The 18301-nt window shown below is 52.4% G+C and overlaps 3 protein-coding genes across 14 annotated transcripts in view; all 3 read left to right on the top strand.

Annotated features, from left to right (window-relative positions):
- Positions 1-3145, top strand: part of STAT5B (signal transducer and activator of transcription 5B) — a 71057-nt gene extending 67912 nt beyond the window's left edge. For all 5 annotated transcript variants that reach the window (XM_045044630.1, XM_045044628.1, XM_045044629.1 and 2 more), the window contains one exon: positions 498-3145. In XM_045044630.1, the coding sequence (XP_044900565.1) occupies positions 498-624 (127 nt within the window). In that variant the 3' untranslated portion in view covers positions 625-3145. The remainder of the gene's footprint in view (positions 1-497) is intronic.
- Positions 3146-8890: 5745 nt separating this feature from the next.
- On the top strand, positions 8891-15160 carry GHDC (GH3 domain containing). Of its 7 annotated transcripts, none has more exons than XM_006940358.5 (10): positions 8891-9009; positions 9202-9286; positions 9471-9754; positions 10078-10199; positions 10347-10848; positions 11246-11438; positions 11539-11610; positions 11684-11817; positions 12187-12272; positions 12540-13300. In XM_006940358.5, the coding sequence occupies exons 3-10, from the start codon at positions 9484-9486 to the stop codon at positions 12756-12758; spliced, it is 1599 nt and encodes a 532-aa protein (XP_006940420.4). In that variant the 5' UTR covers positions 8891-9009; positions 9202-9286; positions 9471-9483; the 3' UTR covers positions 12759-13300. The 7 variants fall into 7 exon arrangements, with proteins under 7 accessions (XP_006940420.4, XP_044900647.1, XP_019673460.3 ...); XM_045044712.1 differs by having other exon boundaries at positions 8897-9009; positions 9440-9754; XM_019817901.3 differs by lacking the exon at positions 12540-13300 and adding an exon at positions 14987-15160 and having other exon boundaries at positions 8903-9286; positions 9440-9754.
- On the top strand, positions 15038-16503 carry HCRT (hypocretin neuropeptide precursor). Of its 2 annotated transcripts, none has more exons than XM_023243939.2 (2): positions 15038-15165; positions 16029-16503. In XM_023243939.2, the coding sequence occupies exons 1-2, from the start codon at positions 15145-15147 to the stop codon at positions 16401-16403; spliced, it is 396 nt and encodes a 131-aa protein (XP_023099707.2). In that variant the 5' UTR covers positions 15038-15144; the 3' UTR covers positions 16404-16503. The 2 variants fall into 2 exon arrangements, 1 of the variants encoding a protein (XP_023099707.2); XR_006589602.1 differs by lacking the exon at positions 15038-15165 and adding an exon at positions 15312-15692 and having other exon boundaries at positions 16029-16170.
- Positions 16504-18301: the final 1798 nt, after the last annotated feature.

Below are 18301 nucleotides of genomic sequence, written 5' to 3'. Positions count from 1 at the left end.
TGGGGCTGGGGCTGTGTTCTCTGGGGCTCAGGCTGGGCCCCGGGGGGGCTGGTGGACAAAGGGACCCAGAGCTCCTGTAGGTCTGAGACCACTCAGGCCAGGCACCACCATATGCCCAGGTGGGAGACAGAGATTTGAACAGAAGGTATTGGTAGTTTAGAATGGGGTTGGGCAAACGTCAACTACTCTTCTCTCTCAAAATGTAGATTTTTCTTGCTTTGTATAAGGAGCACATGGGCTTTACATGTGTGGACAGCCAGGGTTAGGGACAGCTGGGGTGGGTGTTCTAGCCTGAGCCTCTCCGTCCAGATAGCAAAGGACTCTACTCCCCGCTGTCCAGATCAGGAACATCTTTCCCCTGAAGCCTAGGCCAAGGGCAACAGGCCATCTTGGGCTGTTCACCCAGTGGGGTGTGGGGCTTGGGGTGGTCTCTGTGGCTCATCATTGGCCTTGGGCAACCTTCCCCTTCCCTTTATCTCTTATCTTTTTCTCCCAAGCCCTGACCCCGTCCTTGACAATGATGGGGACTTTGATCTGGATGACACAATGGATGTGGCGCGGCGTGTGGAAGAGCTCTTGGGCCGACCTATGGACAGTCAGTGGATCCCTCACGCGCAGTCATGACGCCCCCATCTCCATCTTTAGCTTCTTCGTCCTCGCCAGAGGAGTTACTCTTGTGGATGTTTTAATTCCATGAATCGCTTCTCTTTGGAAACAATACTCATAATGTGAAGTGTTAATACTAGTTGTGACTTTAGTGTTTCTGTGCATGGTGGCACCAGTGAAGGGAACGTGTGTGAGTGTGTGAGTGTGAGGGTGTGTGGGTGTGTGTGTGCGTGAGTTTTCACATTGGGCTGTTTCTCCCCCTTGCTGTCCAGAGTTTAGTTGCAGCACTGGGGCCATAAACAGTGGCTGTGGTTGTTTCAACCTTGTGTAAAAGGCGGTAGTTCCATGAACCCTGGAACTTGGCCATGTGTTCAGAGGGTGGCTGAACTTTGACATGTGGCTGTTCAAGTCAGAAAAGGACAAAGGGAGGAGAAAGCACCTCTCCTGTGAGATTTGTCACTGTGTCTGCCAAGCAATTGATATATAACCGTGATTGTCTCTGCTTTCCTCTGAAATGTACAAATTGCCTTTTGAAAAAGAAAGCCGTCCTCCCTCCTTCCCTCTCCCTGACTCCCGTTTTCCTGGGTAGGGATGGGAAAAAGCGGGGACATACAGTGATTGTTGGGGCAAGGGAAGTCACGGGTTGTCTGATGGGTAGTTGCTTTTTAAGTAACACTGAACCCATGTTTTCTCATTCCCTCTCCTTCCATCCACTGTGTGAATTGCCCCTCAGTTCTGTGTGTGTGCACGTGCGCAGACACGTTTGATGAACCAGAGAAAAGAAAAGAGGGTCACATAACCGCAGCTTACAGTGCTGATGTCCTTTGTGTCGCAGCCAGAGTGGAAGGCCAGGCCGTGACCCACAGGCGCTGAGAAAGCTGCCTTGCCACCCGGGGCAGCTGCCCTCTGGTCTGCCCGTCCTTCCGCCCGAGCGCGGCTACCCCACGGCTTACTGATGGTGGCCACTCGCACAGGCTGACTGGTGTTTTGTTTCTAAATCGGGACTTCTTGTTTTGCTCTTCCCACCCTGATCTGATATCACAGCCCTTTCTTCCTGTGGCAGGTCCTGTGCCATTCACACCCAGGTCACCTCGATTCCCTTCACTGTCCACACGGGCCATCTCAGGGAGGGGCCGGTGGGGATGCAGTTCGAACCCAGGGCCAGCGTGCTCAGCGACGTTGTTGCCCACTTGGTACGGGCCACTGGGTGTCAGCGTTGGTAATCTGGGGCAACACAGTCAGTGGGTTTCCTAGGAAGTTTGGTAAGCTGCAGAAGCCAAACAAAACAGCTTCAGTACAACGTCCACGATTTCTTCCGTAGCTTTGCCCCAGAAGGAAGGAACGGTCTATCGCAGTCAGGTGGGAAGAGGGGGAAGCAGGTACAGCTTTCAGGGTAGGCCTAAAGGTCACTCACCCCCGGCCCCCTTCTCCAAAAGAAGGAATGACCACACCAGGAGAGAATGGCCCTAAAAACCTTATTTTTATACATGTGAGTAAATAAACATATTTTTTTTACAAAAATGACTTGTGGATTTATCAGTGTTTTGATGTTAAAGGAAAATATTCCTCTGTAGTAAATTATTTATTGGAAGATGACTTTTTAAAAGCTGCTGTTTGCCCTGGCTTGGTTTCATACACTGATTTATTTTTCTATGCCAGGCAGTAGAATCTCTCTGCCTCTGAGGAGCAGGCTGACCCTTCATTGATACCAGCAGTGACATAGGATGTCGCTAAGCCCTTTACATACCCCTCAAGATTTGATTAAAATTCCACCCATGAGGATGAGTGTTGGGGAAGCGGGAGGAGGAGGCCTGACCGCTCTCGGACCCAGTCATAAAGAGCCCTTCCCTGCCTGCCCATTGGACTTCACCAGCACCGGCCCCTGAGTGCCCTGAGTGCCCTGAGTGCCGTGGCAGGCCGGCTGGGAGCTCAGCAGCCCCGACGGGGCGGGACTGACACACTTTCACGTTGGCAGGGACCCAGCCCCAGGGTGTGCTGTGGGCAGAGCTTGCCCTTGACGGTTGGCACTGGAGATTGGGGGGACAGGAGCCAAAGAGCGTGGCTGCCCCGAGCAGAGGGGTCCCATGCTGGTACGGTCGCTGACCTATCCTCCGTTTTCCTGAGGCTGCGCTGATAGATGGGAGAGATGTTTGACTGAAAGGTATGCTCGCTATCTGCGTTGTGTTTTCTCTTTTCTCCCTGTTCCTGCAAACCACAAAAGAGGCAGTGGCAAGTCTTGACCTCCTCTGCCTCTCACTCGCCCCCAGACACGCACACACATAAGTCATCAAATGTTTCAATGTGTGGTATGTGCCGGGTTTTTGTAGGGGGGTGGGGAGACTAAAAGTGAATAGAACTTAAAGTGGAAGTATACTTTTTATAATTTTTCTTTTTAAAACTTTGTGAAATTATTTCAGATACATATTTTAGTGTTGAGGCAGATTAGTATGTAGCCACCAAAAAAGTATTGTGTACAATCTGGGGCAGTCACAAAATTGTGTATTTTATGTTACAATAAAGGCTTCCTCTGAAGGGACAATATTGAGTTCTGTTTTTCTTTCCATCGAGGTGGTGAGGGAGGGTGGCTTTGATAGGGAAATATTTGCGATCATCAGTGTGACTGTGAAAAACGGAACTGGTGGCCTCAGAGAGTGTGTCCTAGCTTTGATGGCAGAGGGGGCATTTCTTACCTTCCTGTTCATATGATGTTTTAAAAATTAGAGTGATCGTCTGTACCTCCTAGCCTCCTGATTCCACACTGTTCCCATTACAAAGCTTACCCTTAAATTTCAAGCACATTTCGAGTTGCCTGCTCTGAGCTGGGCATTGTGAGTGGGAGGAGAAATTGTTCTGCCCTCAAGAGGATCATGGCCCAGGAAAGATGACAAACATAACCAAACATGATAGGAGATTGGCTCGCGCTGCAATAAAGCTGTCCTGAGGCCGTAAGGGAATACAAGAGAACATGGAAGAAGGGCACCAGTGAGCTTGAGCTGACCCCTAAAGAACACATGGGAGTTAGGAGAGGCGCTCAGGTGGAGAGACCAGTGCAGGCAGAGGCTGGAGATGCAGGAGGGCCAGATACGGCTGGATAGAGGGTGACATCTGCTTCTCAGCTCAGGCCTGCATCACAATCTCCTGGAAAACTGGCTAAAGTGCAGATCGCTGGGCGACTCTCCAGAGTGTCCCAGCCAGTAGGCCTGGGGTTGAGCCTCAGAATTTGCATTTTTTTTTTAAATTTATTTATTTTGAGAGAGAGTGAGCAAGAAAGGAGCAGAGAGAGGGGGAGAGAGAGGATCCAAAGCGGGCTCTGTACTGACAGCAGAAAGCCCTTTGGGGGCTCAAACTCATGAACCATGAGATCATGGCCTGAGCTGAAATCAGACATTGAACCTCCTGAGCCACCCACGTGCCCCAGAATTTGCATTTCTAACAATTGTCAGGTGATACAGGGGCAAGGACCACACTTTGAGAACTGTGGCCAGTGATGAAGCCTAGTGTGCCAGGCTAAGAGTTTAAACTTCACCTGAGCATGATGGCAAGTGAAACCTTACCAGACTTCAAGCAAAGGAATGGCCAGAGTCTCATTTTAGGAAATACGATAGTGACACTGTGTATGATGGATTGAAGGGAGGCAAAAGAGGAAGGCAGGGATCCGGGGAGGCTGTTTCAACAGTGTGGGTCAGAGGAGAGGAGGTTCTAGATGAGGATGCCACAGCAGTGGCCCTGAGGCCTACTATGCAGACATTGTGACCAATGCTGGAGAGCAGGATTGGAGTCTAGAGTAATTCCAGGTTTCTGGCTTGGGAAGTAATTGGTAGAGATGCTCCTCAGTGAGATGGGGAGGGGAAGATGTGGGAGAGGAGCAGGTTGGGAGGAAGATTGAGTACAAATCCGGATACGCTGGAATGTCCAAGGAGACGTGGGTGTGCAGCTTAAGAATGATCAGGGCTAAGAGATACGGAGGAGGGGAGGGGGGCGGGACAGAGAGGCAGGCTCTGAAACAGAAAACTTCGCATCTCTCCTCAAAAGAACGGACTTCATTTGCAAGGGAAGTTCAAGCTTAAGGGTGCTCTCTGAAACCTTGGAGGTTGTGAAAGGCAAGTGGCAGGAGAATGATAGCTTTATCGGAGGTAGAGGTTGAGCTGGGCTAGCGAGTGTGCTAGAGAAAGATGGGGAAAGAGACAGCCGGGAGGAGCTCTCTCGGGGTCAGAACAAATCTCAAACACTGGCCGTGAAACTGTCCCTTCAAAGAAACCTGAATTTGATTGGATCAGTTTGTGGAGCCATTTCTTCCCCCAAAGCATTGTTGGAAAATATATAGCAATTAGCCAACAATTCGTGTAGCTTAACAGCTGGGTGTGGTCAGGGAAAGAGACAGGTGAAAATCACTGTCATGCTGGGGTGACTGGGCATACTCAAGTCTGCACCCCCTGAATGAGCAATAGCAGAGGCTTTGCACTGTAGGGAGGTGGGGGATGGGAAGTATATGGACTCACTAAAATGATCAGCCACTCACTACCCAAATAACAAGACAAGCCCCGGAAAATTCACAAATATATGGAAGTTAAACGATATACTCCTAAATAACCAACTGAAAAAGAATAAAGTTGAAGTAGTCACATGTCACAGTAAGTCAAAACTTAGTACAAAGCAACAATAATCAACATAGTGTGATACTGGCATAAGGATAGATGTATGGATCCATTGAATAGAATTCAGAGTCCAGAAGGAAACCCATGTGTCCATGGTCAACTGATTTTTCACAGGAGTGCCAAAACCATGCAATGGGGAAAGAATAGTCTTTTCAACAAGTGGTGCTGGGACAACTGGATAGCCACATGCAAAAGAATAAAGTTGGGGGGGCGGGTGGAGAGGGACGCCTGGGTGGCTCAGTCAGTTGAGTGTCCGACTTTGGGTCAGGTTGTGATCTCACAGTTGGGGAGTTCGAGCCCTGCATCGGGCTGCTGCTGTCAGCCTGTCAGCCTGTCAGCCTGTCAGCGTGGAGCCCGCTTTGTATCCTTCTGTCCTCCTCTTTCTCTGCCCCTCTCCTGAGCATGCACGTGGGCGTACTTTTTCTCTCAAAAAAATAAAAACATTAAAAAAAAAAAGAGTAAAGTTGGAGCCTTATGTTACATCACATACAAAAATTAAAATGGATCAAAGACCTAAATGTAAGAGATAAAACTATAAAAATCTTAGAAGAAACCATAGAAAACTTCATGACATTGGATTTGGCAATGATTTCTTGGCCATGACACCACAGGCAACACAAAATAAATTGGACCTCATCAGGGTGTCTGGGTGGCTCAGTCGGTTAAGCGTCCGACTTTGGCTCAGGTCATGATCTCATAGTTGGTTGGTTGGGTCCTTCATTGGGCTCCGCCCTGGTGCAAAGTCTGCTTGGGATTCTCGCTCTCTCCTCTCTGCCCCAACCCCATTCGTGCTCTCTCTCTCACTCAAAATAAATAAATAAATAAATAAATAAATAAATAAATAAATTTAAAAAAAAAAGTAGACCTCATCAAAACAAAAATTTTTGTGCATCAAAGGACACTGTTAGAGTGAATAGACAACCCACAGATTGGGAGAAAATATGTGCAAATTATATGTCTGATAAGGGATTAATATCCAGAATATATAAAGAATTCCTACAAGTCAACAACAATTTAAAAAAAAATTAATGTTTACTTATTTTTGAGAGAAAGAGAGAGCACAAGCCGGGGAGGGGCAGAGAGAGGGAGACAGAGAATCCAAAGCAGGCTCCAGGCTCCGAGCTGTCAGCACAGAGCCCGATGCAGGGCTAGAACTCACGAACTGCAAGATCATGACTCGAGCCAAAGTCAGACGCTTAACCGACTGAGCCACCCAGGTGCCCCTTTTTTAAATGGAAAGGATGTGAGTAGACATTTCTCTAAAGATATACAGGTGGACAATAAATACACAAGAAATGCTCAGTCGTTAGAAATGCAAATCATGGGGTACCTGGGTGGCTTAGTCAGTTAAGCATCTGACTCTTGATTTCGGCTCAGGTCATGATCTCACCGTTTGTGAGTTGGAGCCCCAAGTTGAGCTCTACGCTGACAGCCCGGAGTCTGGAGCTCGCTTCAGATTCTATGTCTCCATCTCTCTCTGCCCCTCCCCGCTTGCTCTCTGTATCTCTCCCAAAATAAATAAAAAGAAACTTAAAAATTTTTTCTAAAAAAAAAAAATGCAAATCACAACTACAATGAAATACTTCTTACCCATTAGATTGGCTGTTATCAAAACAAAACAAAAAAACAACTGTTGTAGGGGATGCGGAAAAATTGGAACCCATGCGCGTTGCAGGTAGGCATGTAAAGTAGCAGCTGCTGTGAAAATACCATGGAGATTCCTCAAAAAGTTAAACATGTGATCCAGCACTTCTGGGTATATACTCAAAAGAATTGAAAGCGGGACTCAAACAGATATTTATACACCCGTGTTCGTAGCAGCGTTATTCACAAAAGCCAAAAGGTGAAAATAACACAAGTGTCCATCGGTGGGTGAATGGGTAAACTAAATGTGGTCTAGACATACAAGGGAATATCATTCAGCTTTAAAAAGGAAGGGAATTCTGACACATGCCACAACATGGGTGAATCTTGAAGACATTATGCTGAATGAATAAGACAGACATAAAAGGAGAGAGACATTGTATGGATGCCCCTATGTTAGCTACCTGGAGTAGTCAAATTCATGAAGACAGAAAATAGAATCATGGTCATCAGAGGCTGGGGAGAGGAGGAATGGGGAGTTAGTGTTTCATGAGTCACACTTCAGTGTAGGAAGAAGAAAAAGTTCTGGAAATGGATGGTGGTGATGGTTGCACGATGGTGTGAATGTACTTAATGCCACTGAAGTGGATACCTGATCGGGTTAAAATGGTAAATCTTAGGCATATTTTACCACAAGAAAAAACAAATCAAAGACCTAAATGTAAGAGCTAATTTTATGGAAGTATTGGAAGAAAACATAGGAGTAAATCTTCATGACCTTGGACTTGACGATGGGTCCCTAAATATGACACCAAAAGCACAAGCAACAAAAGAAAAAGTAGACAATTAGACTTCATCAAAATTTAAAATTTTTGTGCTTCAAAGGACACTATCAAGAAAATGAAGAGACAACCCACAGAATGGAAGAATCCATTTGCAAATCATCTATCTGACAGGGGACTTGACTGCAAAATATATAAAGAACTCTTACAGCTTAATAATAAAAAGACAAATAGCCCAGTAAAAAATGGGTAAAGGATCTGAAAAGACATTTCTCCATAGAAGTGTATAAATGGCCAATAGATACATGAAAAGATGCTTGGTCATTGGTCATCGGGGGCCATGCAAATTAAAACAGACTCAAGTCACTTCACACCCCACTACGATAGCTGTGATCAAAACGTCGGATAATAACAAGTGTTTGCAAGGATGTAGAAAATTTGAAACCCTCATATACTGCTGGTGGGGATATAAAATGGTGCAGCCACTATGGAAACCAGTTTAACAGTTCCTTACACAGTTAAACAGAGCTACTATGCAACCCAGCTATTCTATTCATTGGAATGCAGTAAATCCCTTGCATTCATCACATTTTTATGCAAGAAAATAAAAACATATATCCACAGAAAAACTTGTACACAAATATCCGTAATAGCGTTATACATAGTAGCCAAAGAACGGAAATGACCCCAAATGCCCATCAACTGATGAACGGATAAGTAAATGTGGTGTGGCATATCCATACCATGAAATACATTTGGCAATAAAAAGAAATGAACTACTGCTACACGGTACGACATGGAAGAACCTTGAAAACATGCTAAGTGAAAGGAGCCAGCACAAAAGACCACGTGTTCTGATTCCATTTATATGAAATGTCCAGAACAGACAAATCTATATGGAGAGCAACTAGATTTGTGGTTGCTTATGCCAGGGGTGGGGATTTATTTCTCTACCACCTTTGTGAGAGAAAGCTGGTAGATCTTTGTGGACATGGTTTCTGGATTGGGAGAAAAAAAAAATTTTTTTAACAGTTCTCCAGCTTGAACCTGCTCTCCTGGGGTGCGCCCTTCTCCCAACTCAAGCTGCTTCCTGAACTCTTTCCCACACTCAGCTTTCTCTTCCTTCACCTGCAGGAGTTTGAAGTCTCCCGCGGTAGCTTCCTCCCACCTGCCAGCTTGGGCTTGGGCCCTTAGGCAAGCTGCCCCTTTAAGAGCACCCCCCCCCCAGCTCCTCCCTCAGGCCCGTGACCGGATTTCCCCATCAGGGCCCCTCCCTTTAAAGCCACGGCTCCATCTTTCTGACTGGCTGTGTACAGAGACCCAAGTACCCACCGCCGAGGGGGCCCTGGGTGCTGAGAGTCTGCGCAAGTGGGCTATGACAGGTGCACGTGGGACATGGAACCACTTCCCCGGGGCTTAGGAGGGGCCCGGAGCGGGGACAGGGTGGATCCTGGGATGCAGCAGAGCCACCCAGGAGTGGGCAGGACATGTCATTGAGCAGCCGCTGTGTGCCAGGCACTGTGTCAAACCCTGTCTATATCTTCTGCGAAGCTGTTATTATTCCCATTTTACAGACAGGGGATCGGAGCCCAGAGCAGCTGGCTGACTTACCCAGGGCCCTACGGCTAACCAAGTGTCAGAGCCAGTGTCCGACCTCAGGTCAGTGTGACTCTAAGGCCTTGTTGTCTCCTCTGCATCACCTGCCTGATGGGTCCTGGCTTCTTCCCAGACTTCCTTTTTCCTGGGTTTCTCGTGTGGTAGAGGGGGCTTAAGGTGAGGGAGAAATGGGTTATCCTCTCCTCCCCCCCCCAGGACCAGAACTTGGGTCCCTTCCTCCTCCCAGGAGCTGCTTGGAGATGCTGCTGCTGCTGCTGCTGTTCCTTCTCCTGCTGCTGCTGCTGCCACTGCTGGCCGTGCTCTGGCAGCGGCAGCCCCAAGATGCCAGGCTGTCCTGGCTTGCTGGCCTCCAGCACCGTGTGGCAGCAGGGACCCTGTGCTGGGCGGCCGCCTGGCAGCAGCGGAGACTAGAACAGAGCACACTGCACGCGGGCCAGAGCCAGCAGCAGGCCCTGAAGTGGTGTCTGCAGGGAGCCCAGGGGCCCCGCGGTCCCCTCAGGGGGAACACAGGTGTGTTTCCAAGGGGCTGGGGAGGTGGCCCCAAACAGATAGAAACCCCACAGGATAGTCAGATTTCAGAACCCAAGGATTCCCTCTCACCTTCTACCGCCAGCACAGAGGGGCCCAACGCAAAGACCCTACCCAGGCTCAGGATTGTTCAAGATGAATTTTCCATTCCTGGGCGCCAGTAGTCCCCCCTTGCCCTAGGCCCCCAGTAGCCCCGCTCAGCCTAAGCCTATGCTGGGTTCCTTATTAAGGGTCTCATCCATCTTGCCTGAAACTCTTGGGAAACTGTGGCTTCAGGACGAGTTTATGATGTCTTTGGGCTACAGATATAAGCACCTTCCGGAACCATCTCCCACTGACCAAGGCCAGCCAGGCCCAAGAGGAAGAAAGTGAGGGGCAGCTCTCGCCTCCTACCTCAACCCAGTACTACGGGGAGGCCTCTCTGCAGGTAAACGGAGAAGGCTGGAGCCTAGCCCCATTAGAGACCCCTACTTGCAGCCAAACCCTCCCAGCAGGGTGGGCAAAGAACCCCCAAACTGGGGGCTCAGGGACTGGCTCAGGCCCAGGGCCAACACCCTCTCTTGTCTCCCTCCAGGCCACCTTGCTGAGTCTGGCAGCCCTAAACAAGGCCTATCCAGAAGTGCTGGCTCCGGGAGGCACCGCCTGTGTGACCCCTACATCCCCCTGGCCCTGCCCTCTCCCCTGGCCTTGGCGTGCCTTGGGCCAGGTTAGCGCCCCTGGAGCCAAGCACCCTGGGGCCCTGCTGCTGAAGGCACTGAGGTCCCCAGGGCTGCGGGCACTGGAAGGTGGGACAGCAGCCGAACTCCTGGACGTCTTTGTGGGCCTGGAGGCGGATGGCGAAGAGCTAGCTGAGACAATAGCTGCCGGGAACCCGGGGGTGCCTCTCCCCAGACGGGCAGCTGAGTTGCGGGAGGCCCTAGAGCAGGGGCCCCGAGGACTGGCCCTTCGGCTCTGGCCGAAGCTACAGGTGGTGGTGACTCTGGACGCAGGAGGCCAGGCCGAGGCTGTGGCTGCCCTGGAGGCATTGTGGTGCCAAGGGCTAGCCTTCTTCTCCCCGGCTTACTCTGCCTCTGGAGGTCAGCAGGACTCAAGGCTAGTGAGCTGGGGCAGGGGGCAGAGGTCACACGGCTAGCTGCCAAACACTGAGCCCTACCTAATCATTTAATCCCCCCAACACCAACAGCTCCGTTTATACACATGCAGAAACTGAGGCTCATAGAGGTTAAGAAACTTGCACAAATTCACACGGTGCCAGCATTTGGCGCCAGGTCTGCCATCCCCCGAACCACTGCCTCCTCCCAACTAGGGCCTCAGAGGCGGCACACTGAGCCTGGGGGAGTCAGGAAGGAGGGGTGGGAGGGCAGCAGTGGGAACAGCTGCTCAGAGAACTGGGGCCTGGGGGCCCGGGGGAGGGGCTACTGCCTAGCAGAAAGCAAGGGCACCGGCCACTGAAGGGCTGCTTGCTCCCCACAGGGGTGGTGGGCCTGAACCTGTGGCCAGAGCAGCCCCGCGGGCTCTACCTTCTGCCCCCTGGAGCTCCTTTTATTGAGCTGCTCCCAGTCAACAAAGGAGCCCAGGAAGAGGCTGCCTCTACCGTCCTGCTGGCCGAGGCCCAGAAGGGCAAGGAGTATGAGCTGGTGCTGACCGACCACATCAGCCTTACCAGGTGATCGCCTGCCCACCCCTCTGGGACCCTATCGAAGGCCAGGGATATGAGCGAATGGGCCCCTGGGGCTGACCTCGCCCCCCACTCCTCCACCTGTCAGGTGCTGCCTGGGTGATGTGGTACAGGTGGTTGGTGCCTACAATCGGTGTCCAGTCGTCAGGTTCGTCTGCAGGTACGTGACCCCCTGGGGAGCTGAGGGGCCGTCCTTGTGCCCTAGGCTCCTCTGTCTCCTTCCTCCTCCCCAGGCTGGGCCAGGCCCTGAGTGTGAGAGGAGAAGACATTCGAGAGGATGTGTTCTCTGAGGCCCTGGGCCGGGCTGTCGGGCAGTGGCCGGGGGCGAAACTGTTAGACCACAGCTGTGTGGAGAGCAGCATTCTGGGTAAGCTTCTCCATCAGCTCCTGCCCCCCATTCTTGAGTTGGCTGCCCCCCATGCCATTCCATGCGGATGGAAGAACTTTAGAAAAGAGGTCAGAAGACGTGGCCTCTTTGGTTGCTCCTAACACAAGTCCTAGCTCACTCAGGTCTAACTCCCATCCCTCCTGCTGCAGTCTCTCCCCCTTTCCCTTCCCGGCCTGCTTCATATTTATGATTAGGTTTTGGGTTCCTCTCCATTTACCCTCCTCTCTACCAAGGGATCCCTCTTCTCCCATGAACCTCAGAGTAAGGTGGAACAGGTAGGAGCACCGGCATTGGCGTTGGGAGCTGCCCTGTTGACAGAAGTGTGTGAACATGGGGGTTTGTCTGCAGATTCCTCCGAGGGCTCGGCTCCCCACTATGAGGTGTTTGTGGCGCTGAGGGGCCTGAGAAACCTGTCAGAGGAAAACCGAGACAAGGTAAACAAGACAGGGATAGGACAGGACGGGACTGCGTGTCTCCTTTACCCTGCATGACTCCAGGTGCCCTGGGCGCAGTGGAGTGATGGGGAGGAGGGGGGCGGGGAGGAGAGCTTCCCTGAGGCTCTGGGAAGGGAGAGATGGATTCCACAGACACATATGGACACATGAAACACCTACCACACATACCCTGGGCACCATCAGGCATCCCTCATCCACATGCCACACAGCTACACACCAGCCTCACTCAGGCCGTTCTGTTTCCAGCTTGACCACTGCCTTCAGGAAGTCTCTCCCCGCTACAAGTCCTTGCGGTTCTGGGGCAGCGTGGGCCCTGCCAGAGTCCACCTGGTGGGGCAAGGGGCCTTCAGAGAACTCCGGGTGGCCCTTGCAGCCTGCCCTTCGTCCCCCTATCCTCCTGAGATGCCCCGGGTCCTTAGGCACAGGAACCTGGCCCAGTGTCTGCAGAAAAGGGTGGTGTCCTGAGCTGAGAGGCCTGCCCACTGCCCCATCCCCCTCATAGGCCACTTGGTACATTCCTCTGTGGCCTCTCTGGATGGGAAATCTTGGCCAGGGTCTTCGACTCTGTGCCACGTGACAGTTGCCCATCAGAACCCCAGGCCTGAGGGAGGTCTAAGCTGTTCAGCCCGTTCTGAGGAGCCCACGTCAACTGGCCCCTGCAGTGCCCTCCCTGAAGGCCCGTGGCGCCCTCTGGAGGACACTGCTAGAGTTCCCACATACTGCCGATGTCTCCTGTGTCTCCAGGCCCAGTCACTGGGCAGGCTGGACATGTTAACCGTTAATGTTCCCCAGGAGCAACCCTCAGTCAATAAGAGACAGGAGTCAGAGAAAGAGACCTCAGCGTCACTGTCCCTGAGTACAATTCTCAAGTGTCTTCTGCACCGGTTGCCCGTAGTGGTAACCCTCTGATTAACACAATTCTTACTGGTTTTCCTTCCACCCTGCCCATCCCCATGTTTTCATGTGCTTTGTAGGATTACCTCCCAAATAAACCACTTGCACCCAGATTCTGGACTCAGCGTCTGCTTATGGCGAAACTGTAGTAGTCTCATTCGTCCTGCTCTTGCTGCAGGCTGGCTTCCCCCACCTTCAGCTCTGGACACCAAGGCTTTCCCCCCACGCTCCACTCCAGGTTGGGGTAGGTCTTGGGGACCCCTACCATGGCCTAGGTCAACCCAGAAGATCCAGAGCCCACTCCTCCTCCCTCTCTCCACTCCAAGCTTACCGTAAATGGGGAAGGACTGCTCCTCAACTTAGCTGGCTTAGCACAGGTGCCTGTCTGGCCCAATACCCACAAATCACCTCCATGGGCAGGGGCTATACTGCAAGTCAGGAAGTATCACAACAGGAAGCAATCTCAGAGACCATTTGGGTTAACTGCCCATCTTAGCAGTGGGGAAACTGAGGCTTCCTGAGGCTGTGAGGCTTGCCCAAGGCCCCCACAAGCTCCTCTTAAGTAACACAGTCCCTGTTCCTGATCAGTTGCCAAGTCACCAGTTCTACCTCTGAATTAGTGCTGGATTCCATGCCCCACATCCAGGCCACCCAATCCCCCATCAACCCCACAACTTCTTCCTGCTAAAACTCTCCTGTGGCTCCCCAGTGGCCACAGGATTCAGACCAATCAGCTTAGCCTGCAAGACCCTTTGACCCACCCTGGCCCTCACTTACCTGTCCAGCCACCTCTCCCCTGAGAAGGAAGCCACAGCTATGATGACCACACCCTACTATCCTGCGTGAGCTAAGCACTGTCACCTCCAGGTCTGTGCTCAAGCTGTGCCTTCTGTGGAATGCCTCCTCCCCAATCTTAGCTGATGGAAATCTACTTGGCATGCAAGGCCTTTTTGGGGTCCTTTCTCCCACGAAGCTATCATTATGCTAGGTTGCCTCCCCACCTGGACTTTGGAGCTCCTGGAAAATTGGGCCATGTCTGATGCACACTGTCCCTCCAGTGCTGTGCAGGGCCTGGCTGAGAGCAGGTGCATAATGGACATGCCCTGAATAAAAGAGACTCTGGCTTGGAGATGGCGCGGTCCTCCCCGTCCCGGGTCGTTCACTCTCTCCTATGGTGGGATTGGGACTCTATCCCCTACTCTAGGCCACCTGAACAGGAGGGAAACTGGGCAGGTTCAAGAACAACACCAGGTTTGGCTGTTTCCTCCCCCTACCCAAGTTGAGTTTCAAGCTTTTCCCCCTCGGAGGTTTGTGGAAGGGGCAGAGGGAAGGAGAGAACTGGGGGAAGGGAGAGGCGTAAGAAGACTTTTCCATTAAGGAAGAGGGCCATGGAGCCTGACAGACCCCAGGGACAGCAACAAGGAGCTAGGCCTGCTGCCTAGCTGTCCTCCCCCCACCACATACACCATGTGGAGAGTGGGTCTCACAGCTGCCTTCTCTCCTGCCCTAATTAGCAGTTGCCCCCCCCCCCCCCCGCCCCAAACACACATACATTGTCCCAGGCCAGCGCCCCAGCCAGGGCCTCTTTTGTGCTCCCAGATTCCTGGGTGCAAGGTGGCCTCATTAATGCCCGGAGACCGCCCCATCTCCAGGGAGCAGGCAGACAGACAAGGGGGGGACCCTGGGCACAGTGATCGAACTCCCGCTTCTGAGAGCCTTGGCGGCCATTCTTTGGGCCCAACCTGGAGACGGCTGCCCTGTGGGAGGCTAATCTTAGACTTGCCTTTGTCTGGCCCCAGAGTAGACGCAAGTACCCGTCTGTCCTGCACCACCTCAGAGCACTATAAACCCCAGGCCCTTGATCAGTGGTCACAGTCAACAGCCTCAAAGTTCCCGGCTATTTGGACCACTGCAGACAAGACCTTTCTTGGCTACCCCACTCTGAGCTCCAGACGCCATGAACCCTCCCTCTACAAAGGTAAAGATACCTGGGGATGGAGGGGTAACTCATCATCCCAGGGGGGCAATGAGACTGCTTACTCAGGGGGCTGGAAAGAAGTCTGAGATGTCTCTACTCTTGGTCTTTTCCCGGGGCGGGGGGGGGGGGGGGGGGGGGGGGGGGATTCTGAGGCAGGGGACTGGGTGGGGCCTTGGCGGAGGGTCGGCCTCTGCTAGCATGGGACTGTGCCCAGCTCCTGAGAGCTCATGTATCAGGTGCTGTTTGCAGTCTCTCATGTCCTCCTCCTGGCAGCCTGCACTATAGGAATTACTTAACCCGTTTACAAGTGAGGAAGTTGTGCCCATAAGAGGGTAGGAAACTGGTGCAGAAGCCACAGAATGCAGTTTCCCCTGTGAGGGAGCAGGCAGACAAGACAACCTGGATCCTGCCGGTCCTTGACTGCACCCCAGTCCTTGGTTTGCCCATGTTGGGACTATACTGGGTCTGTTTCCCTGAGTGAACAAACTTCCGGTGCAGACTCACACACCCTGTTTTCAGGTGGAGTGGTAAGCGCTCTAATGGGGGTAACGAGAGACTTAAGGGTACCCAGAAAAGAGGGAATCACTCTGCCCAGGAGTCTCAAAGGGCTTCCTGGAGGAGATGGTGTTCTGGGGCTTGAGAGATGAGTAGGTAAAAGAGCCAGAGAGGAGCCCTCCAATAGTCTTGCAGACAGAGGCCGGGGAAACTAGGGAACGCAGAGTGTTAGGACCGCAGGAGGGAGGGGGCGTAGAACCAAGTGGGCGGGGCCTGGGCCAGGGGACTGAAAGTGGGCGCGGCGGGAAACCCGCCGCCCCCCCCCCCGCCCTCCCCCCACCCCAGCACCTGGCCTCGCGTCTCCCTAGGTCCCCTGGGCCGCCGTGACGCTGCTGCTGCTGCTGCTTTTGCTACCGCCCGCGCTCCTGTCGCCGGGAGCGGCAGCGCAGCCCCTGCCCGACTGTTGCCGCCAGAAGACGTGCTCCTGCCGCCTCTACGAGCTGCTGCACGGCGCGGGCAACCACGCGGCCGGCATCCTCACGCTGGGCAAGCGGCGGCCGGGACCCCCTGGCCTCCAGGGCCGGCTGCAGCGCCTCCTGCAGGCCAGCGGCAACCACGCAGCCGGCATCCTGACCATGGGCCGCCGCGCAGGCGCAGAGCCAGCGCCGCGCCCCTGCCCCGGGCGTAGATGTCCCGCCCTGGCCGCTCCCTCTGCGGCGCCTGGGGGAAGGTCTGGAGTCTGAGCCGTTGCTCTGGCCGGGTTCTGACCCTGCCCTCTCCTCGCTGCCCGCCGGGTGTCAGCCCTCAGAAAAAGGGCAATAAAGACGAGTCTCTGTTAGTGAAGCTGGTCTCTGTTCCTTTGCTGTCGCATCCCGTCCTGCAGGGGGCGTGAGAGTCTGTAAAGAGCCCGAGGGCCTGGCAGCCCGGCCCTGGAGCACCTCAGCTCTGGCTGGTAGAACACAAAACACAGAGCAAGGAACTGTGCTAGGCCCAGTGGTACGGAGAGAAACGCACGTGTGCACGCTTGGAGGGGGAGGAGGGGGGGCAGACTCATCTCTCAATGCTCTCTCCTCGTCATTCTGTATGTATCTCGACCTTTACAGACAGACAGGGATGGGAGGTAGCTAGGAATGTTGCACAGAGGAGCGGAGTCTGGCTGGAAAGGGAGAGGAGCCAAGCTTGCCCAAAAGACCGAGAATTTGAGATTCAACATGAATTTTCCCGAGTGGCTGCAGCACGGGGTTGACGGTGTGGGGCGCGGGGAGACGCTGGAGGGGAGGCTCTTAGGTTCCTGCAGCCTGGACTGTGAAGGCTTTATATTTCATTCTGTAGGTACCTGGGAGTCAGGAGTTCTTAATCAGAAATGGGGCAAGATTTTCCTGCAACTTTAGCCAAATGCACCTCCCCACCCCCAATTCATATGTTGAAGTCCTAACCCCCAGCACTTCATAATATGACCTTATATAGAAATAGTAGATATAATTAAGATGAGGTCATACTGGAGTAGAGTGGACCTCTAATCCAATATGACCAGTGTCCTTATAAAATGGGGGAATGTGGACTTACAGAAACACACACAGGGGGAACCCACGTGAACATGAAGACAGAGGTGGAGTGATGTATCTACAAGACAAGGAACACCAAAGATTGTCAGCAACCCACCAGAAGCTAGAAGAGAGGCATGGAACAGATTCTCCCTCACAGCCTTCAGAAGGAACCAGCCCTGCCTTCTCTTGATCTTGGACTTTCTAGCCTCCAGAACTGAGACATAAATTTCTGTTGTTTAAGCCAGTTTGTGGTACTTTAGTAGCCCTAGGAAACTAATATAACATCCAAAAGTAGAGACACAGAAGGATGTGGGACTTTTAAGCAATCTAACATTCCAGATAATGCCCAGGTCAGACTTGGGGATGAGGAGCACTGGTGAGGGCCTGAGATGACCACCAGCCTATCTTCCCATTCTCACTGGTTTTAGCTGCTTTGTTCTGGAAAGCAGCCACCCTAAGCCACCACCCTCAGCTGCCCCCCACCCCCCCTCCCCCACCCGGTGATTTTCTGCTTTTGTAGTGAAAAAGCCCGATGTCTGGTCTCACCTGGGTCCTTCTTGCTGCTGCACTGGTTCCCTCTTGGAGAAGATGGAGCTCAAAGACCACCAATACACCTTTATTTTTTTTTTTTAATTTTTTTTCAACGTTTATTTATTTTTGGGACAAAGAGAGACAGAGCATGAACGGGGGAGGGGCAGAGAGAGAGGGAGACACAGAATCGGAAACAGGCTCCAGGCTCTGAGCCATCAGCCCAGAGCCTGACGCGGGGCTCGAACTCACGGACCGCGAGATGGTGACCTGGCTGAAGTCGGACGCTTAACCGACTGCGCCAGCCAGGCGCCCCTCCAATACACCTTTAAAGATTTGCAAACTGACTCTGCCTAACTTGAAACTATCTTTCTCAGCCCCCAACTTGCCTCCAGCCTCTCTTCCACTTGAATGGCAGCTGAGAGAAGGAAGGTTAAATCAAGACTACAGGAAGAGAGAGACAATTGCTCTCCAGCACACTTATATTGTGTACCAAAAACATGCATTATGCTATTAAATTCTCACAACCGCATGAGGTGAAAATTATTAGCTCAATTTTACAGATA

This window comes from Felis catus, chromosome E1, assembly GCF_018350175.1.
Source record: "Felis catus isolate Fca126 chromosome E1, F.catus_Fca126_mat1.0, whole genome shotgun sequence".
Taxonomy (NCBI): Eukaryota; Metazoa; Chordata; class Mammalia; order Carnivora; family Felidae; genus Felis; species Felis catus.
Note: the sequence above shows the minus strand (reverse complement) of the source record. Positions and strands in the feature narration are given on the sequence as shown.

Coding starts and splice junctions, on each gene's coding strand:
- GHDC (XM_011289134.4), top strand. CDS start 9,115: ATGTCATTGAGCAGCCGCTGTGTGCCAGGCACTGTGTCAAACCCTGTC. Junction 9,287..9,439: donor GAGCCAGTGTCCGACCTCAG/GTCAGTGTGACT, acceptor TCCCCCCCCCAG/GACCAGAACTTGGGTCCCTT. Junction 12,273..12,539: donor CAGAGGAAAACCGAGACAAG/GTAAACAAGACA, acceptor TTCTGTTTCCAG/CTTGACCACTGCCTTCAGGA.
- HCRT (XM_023243939.2), top strand. CDS start 15,145: ATGAACCCTCCCTCTACAAAG. Junction 15,166..16,028: donor TGAACCCTCCCTCTACAAAG/GTAAAGATACCT, acceptor GCGTCTCCCTAG/GTCCCCTGGGCCGCCGTGAC.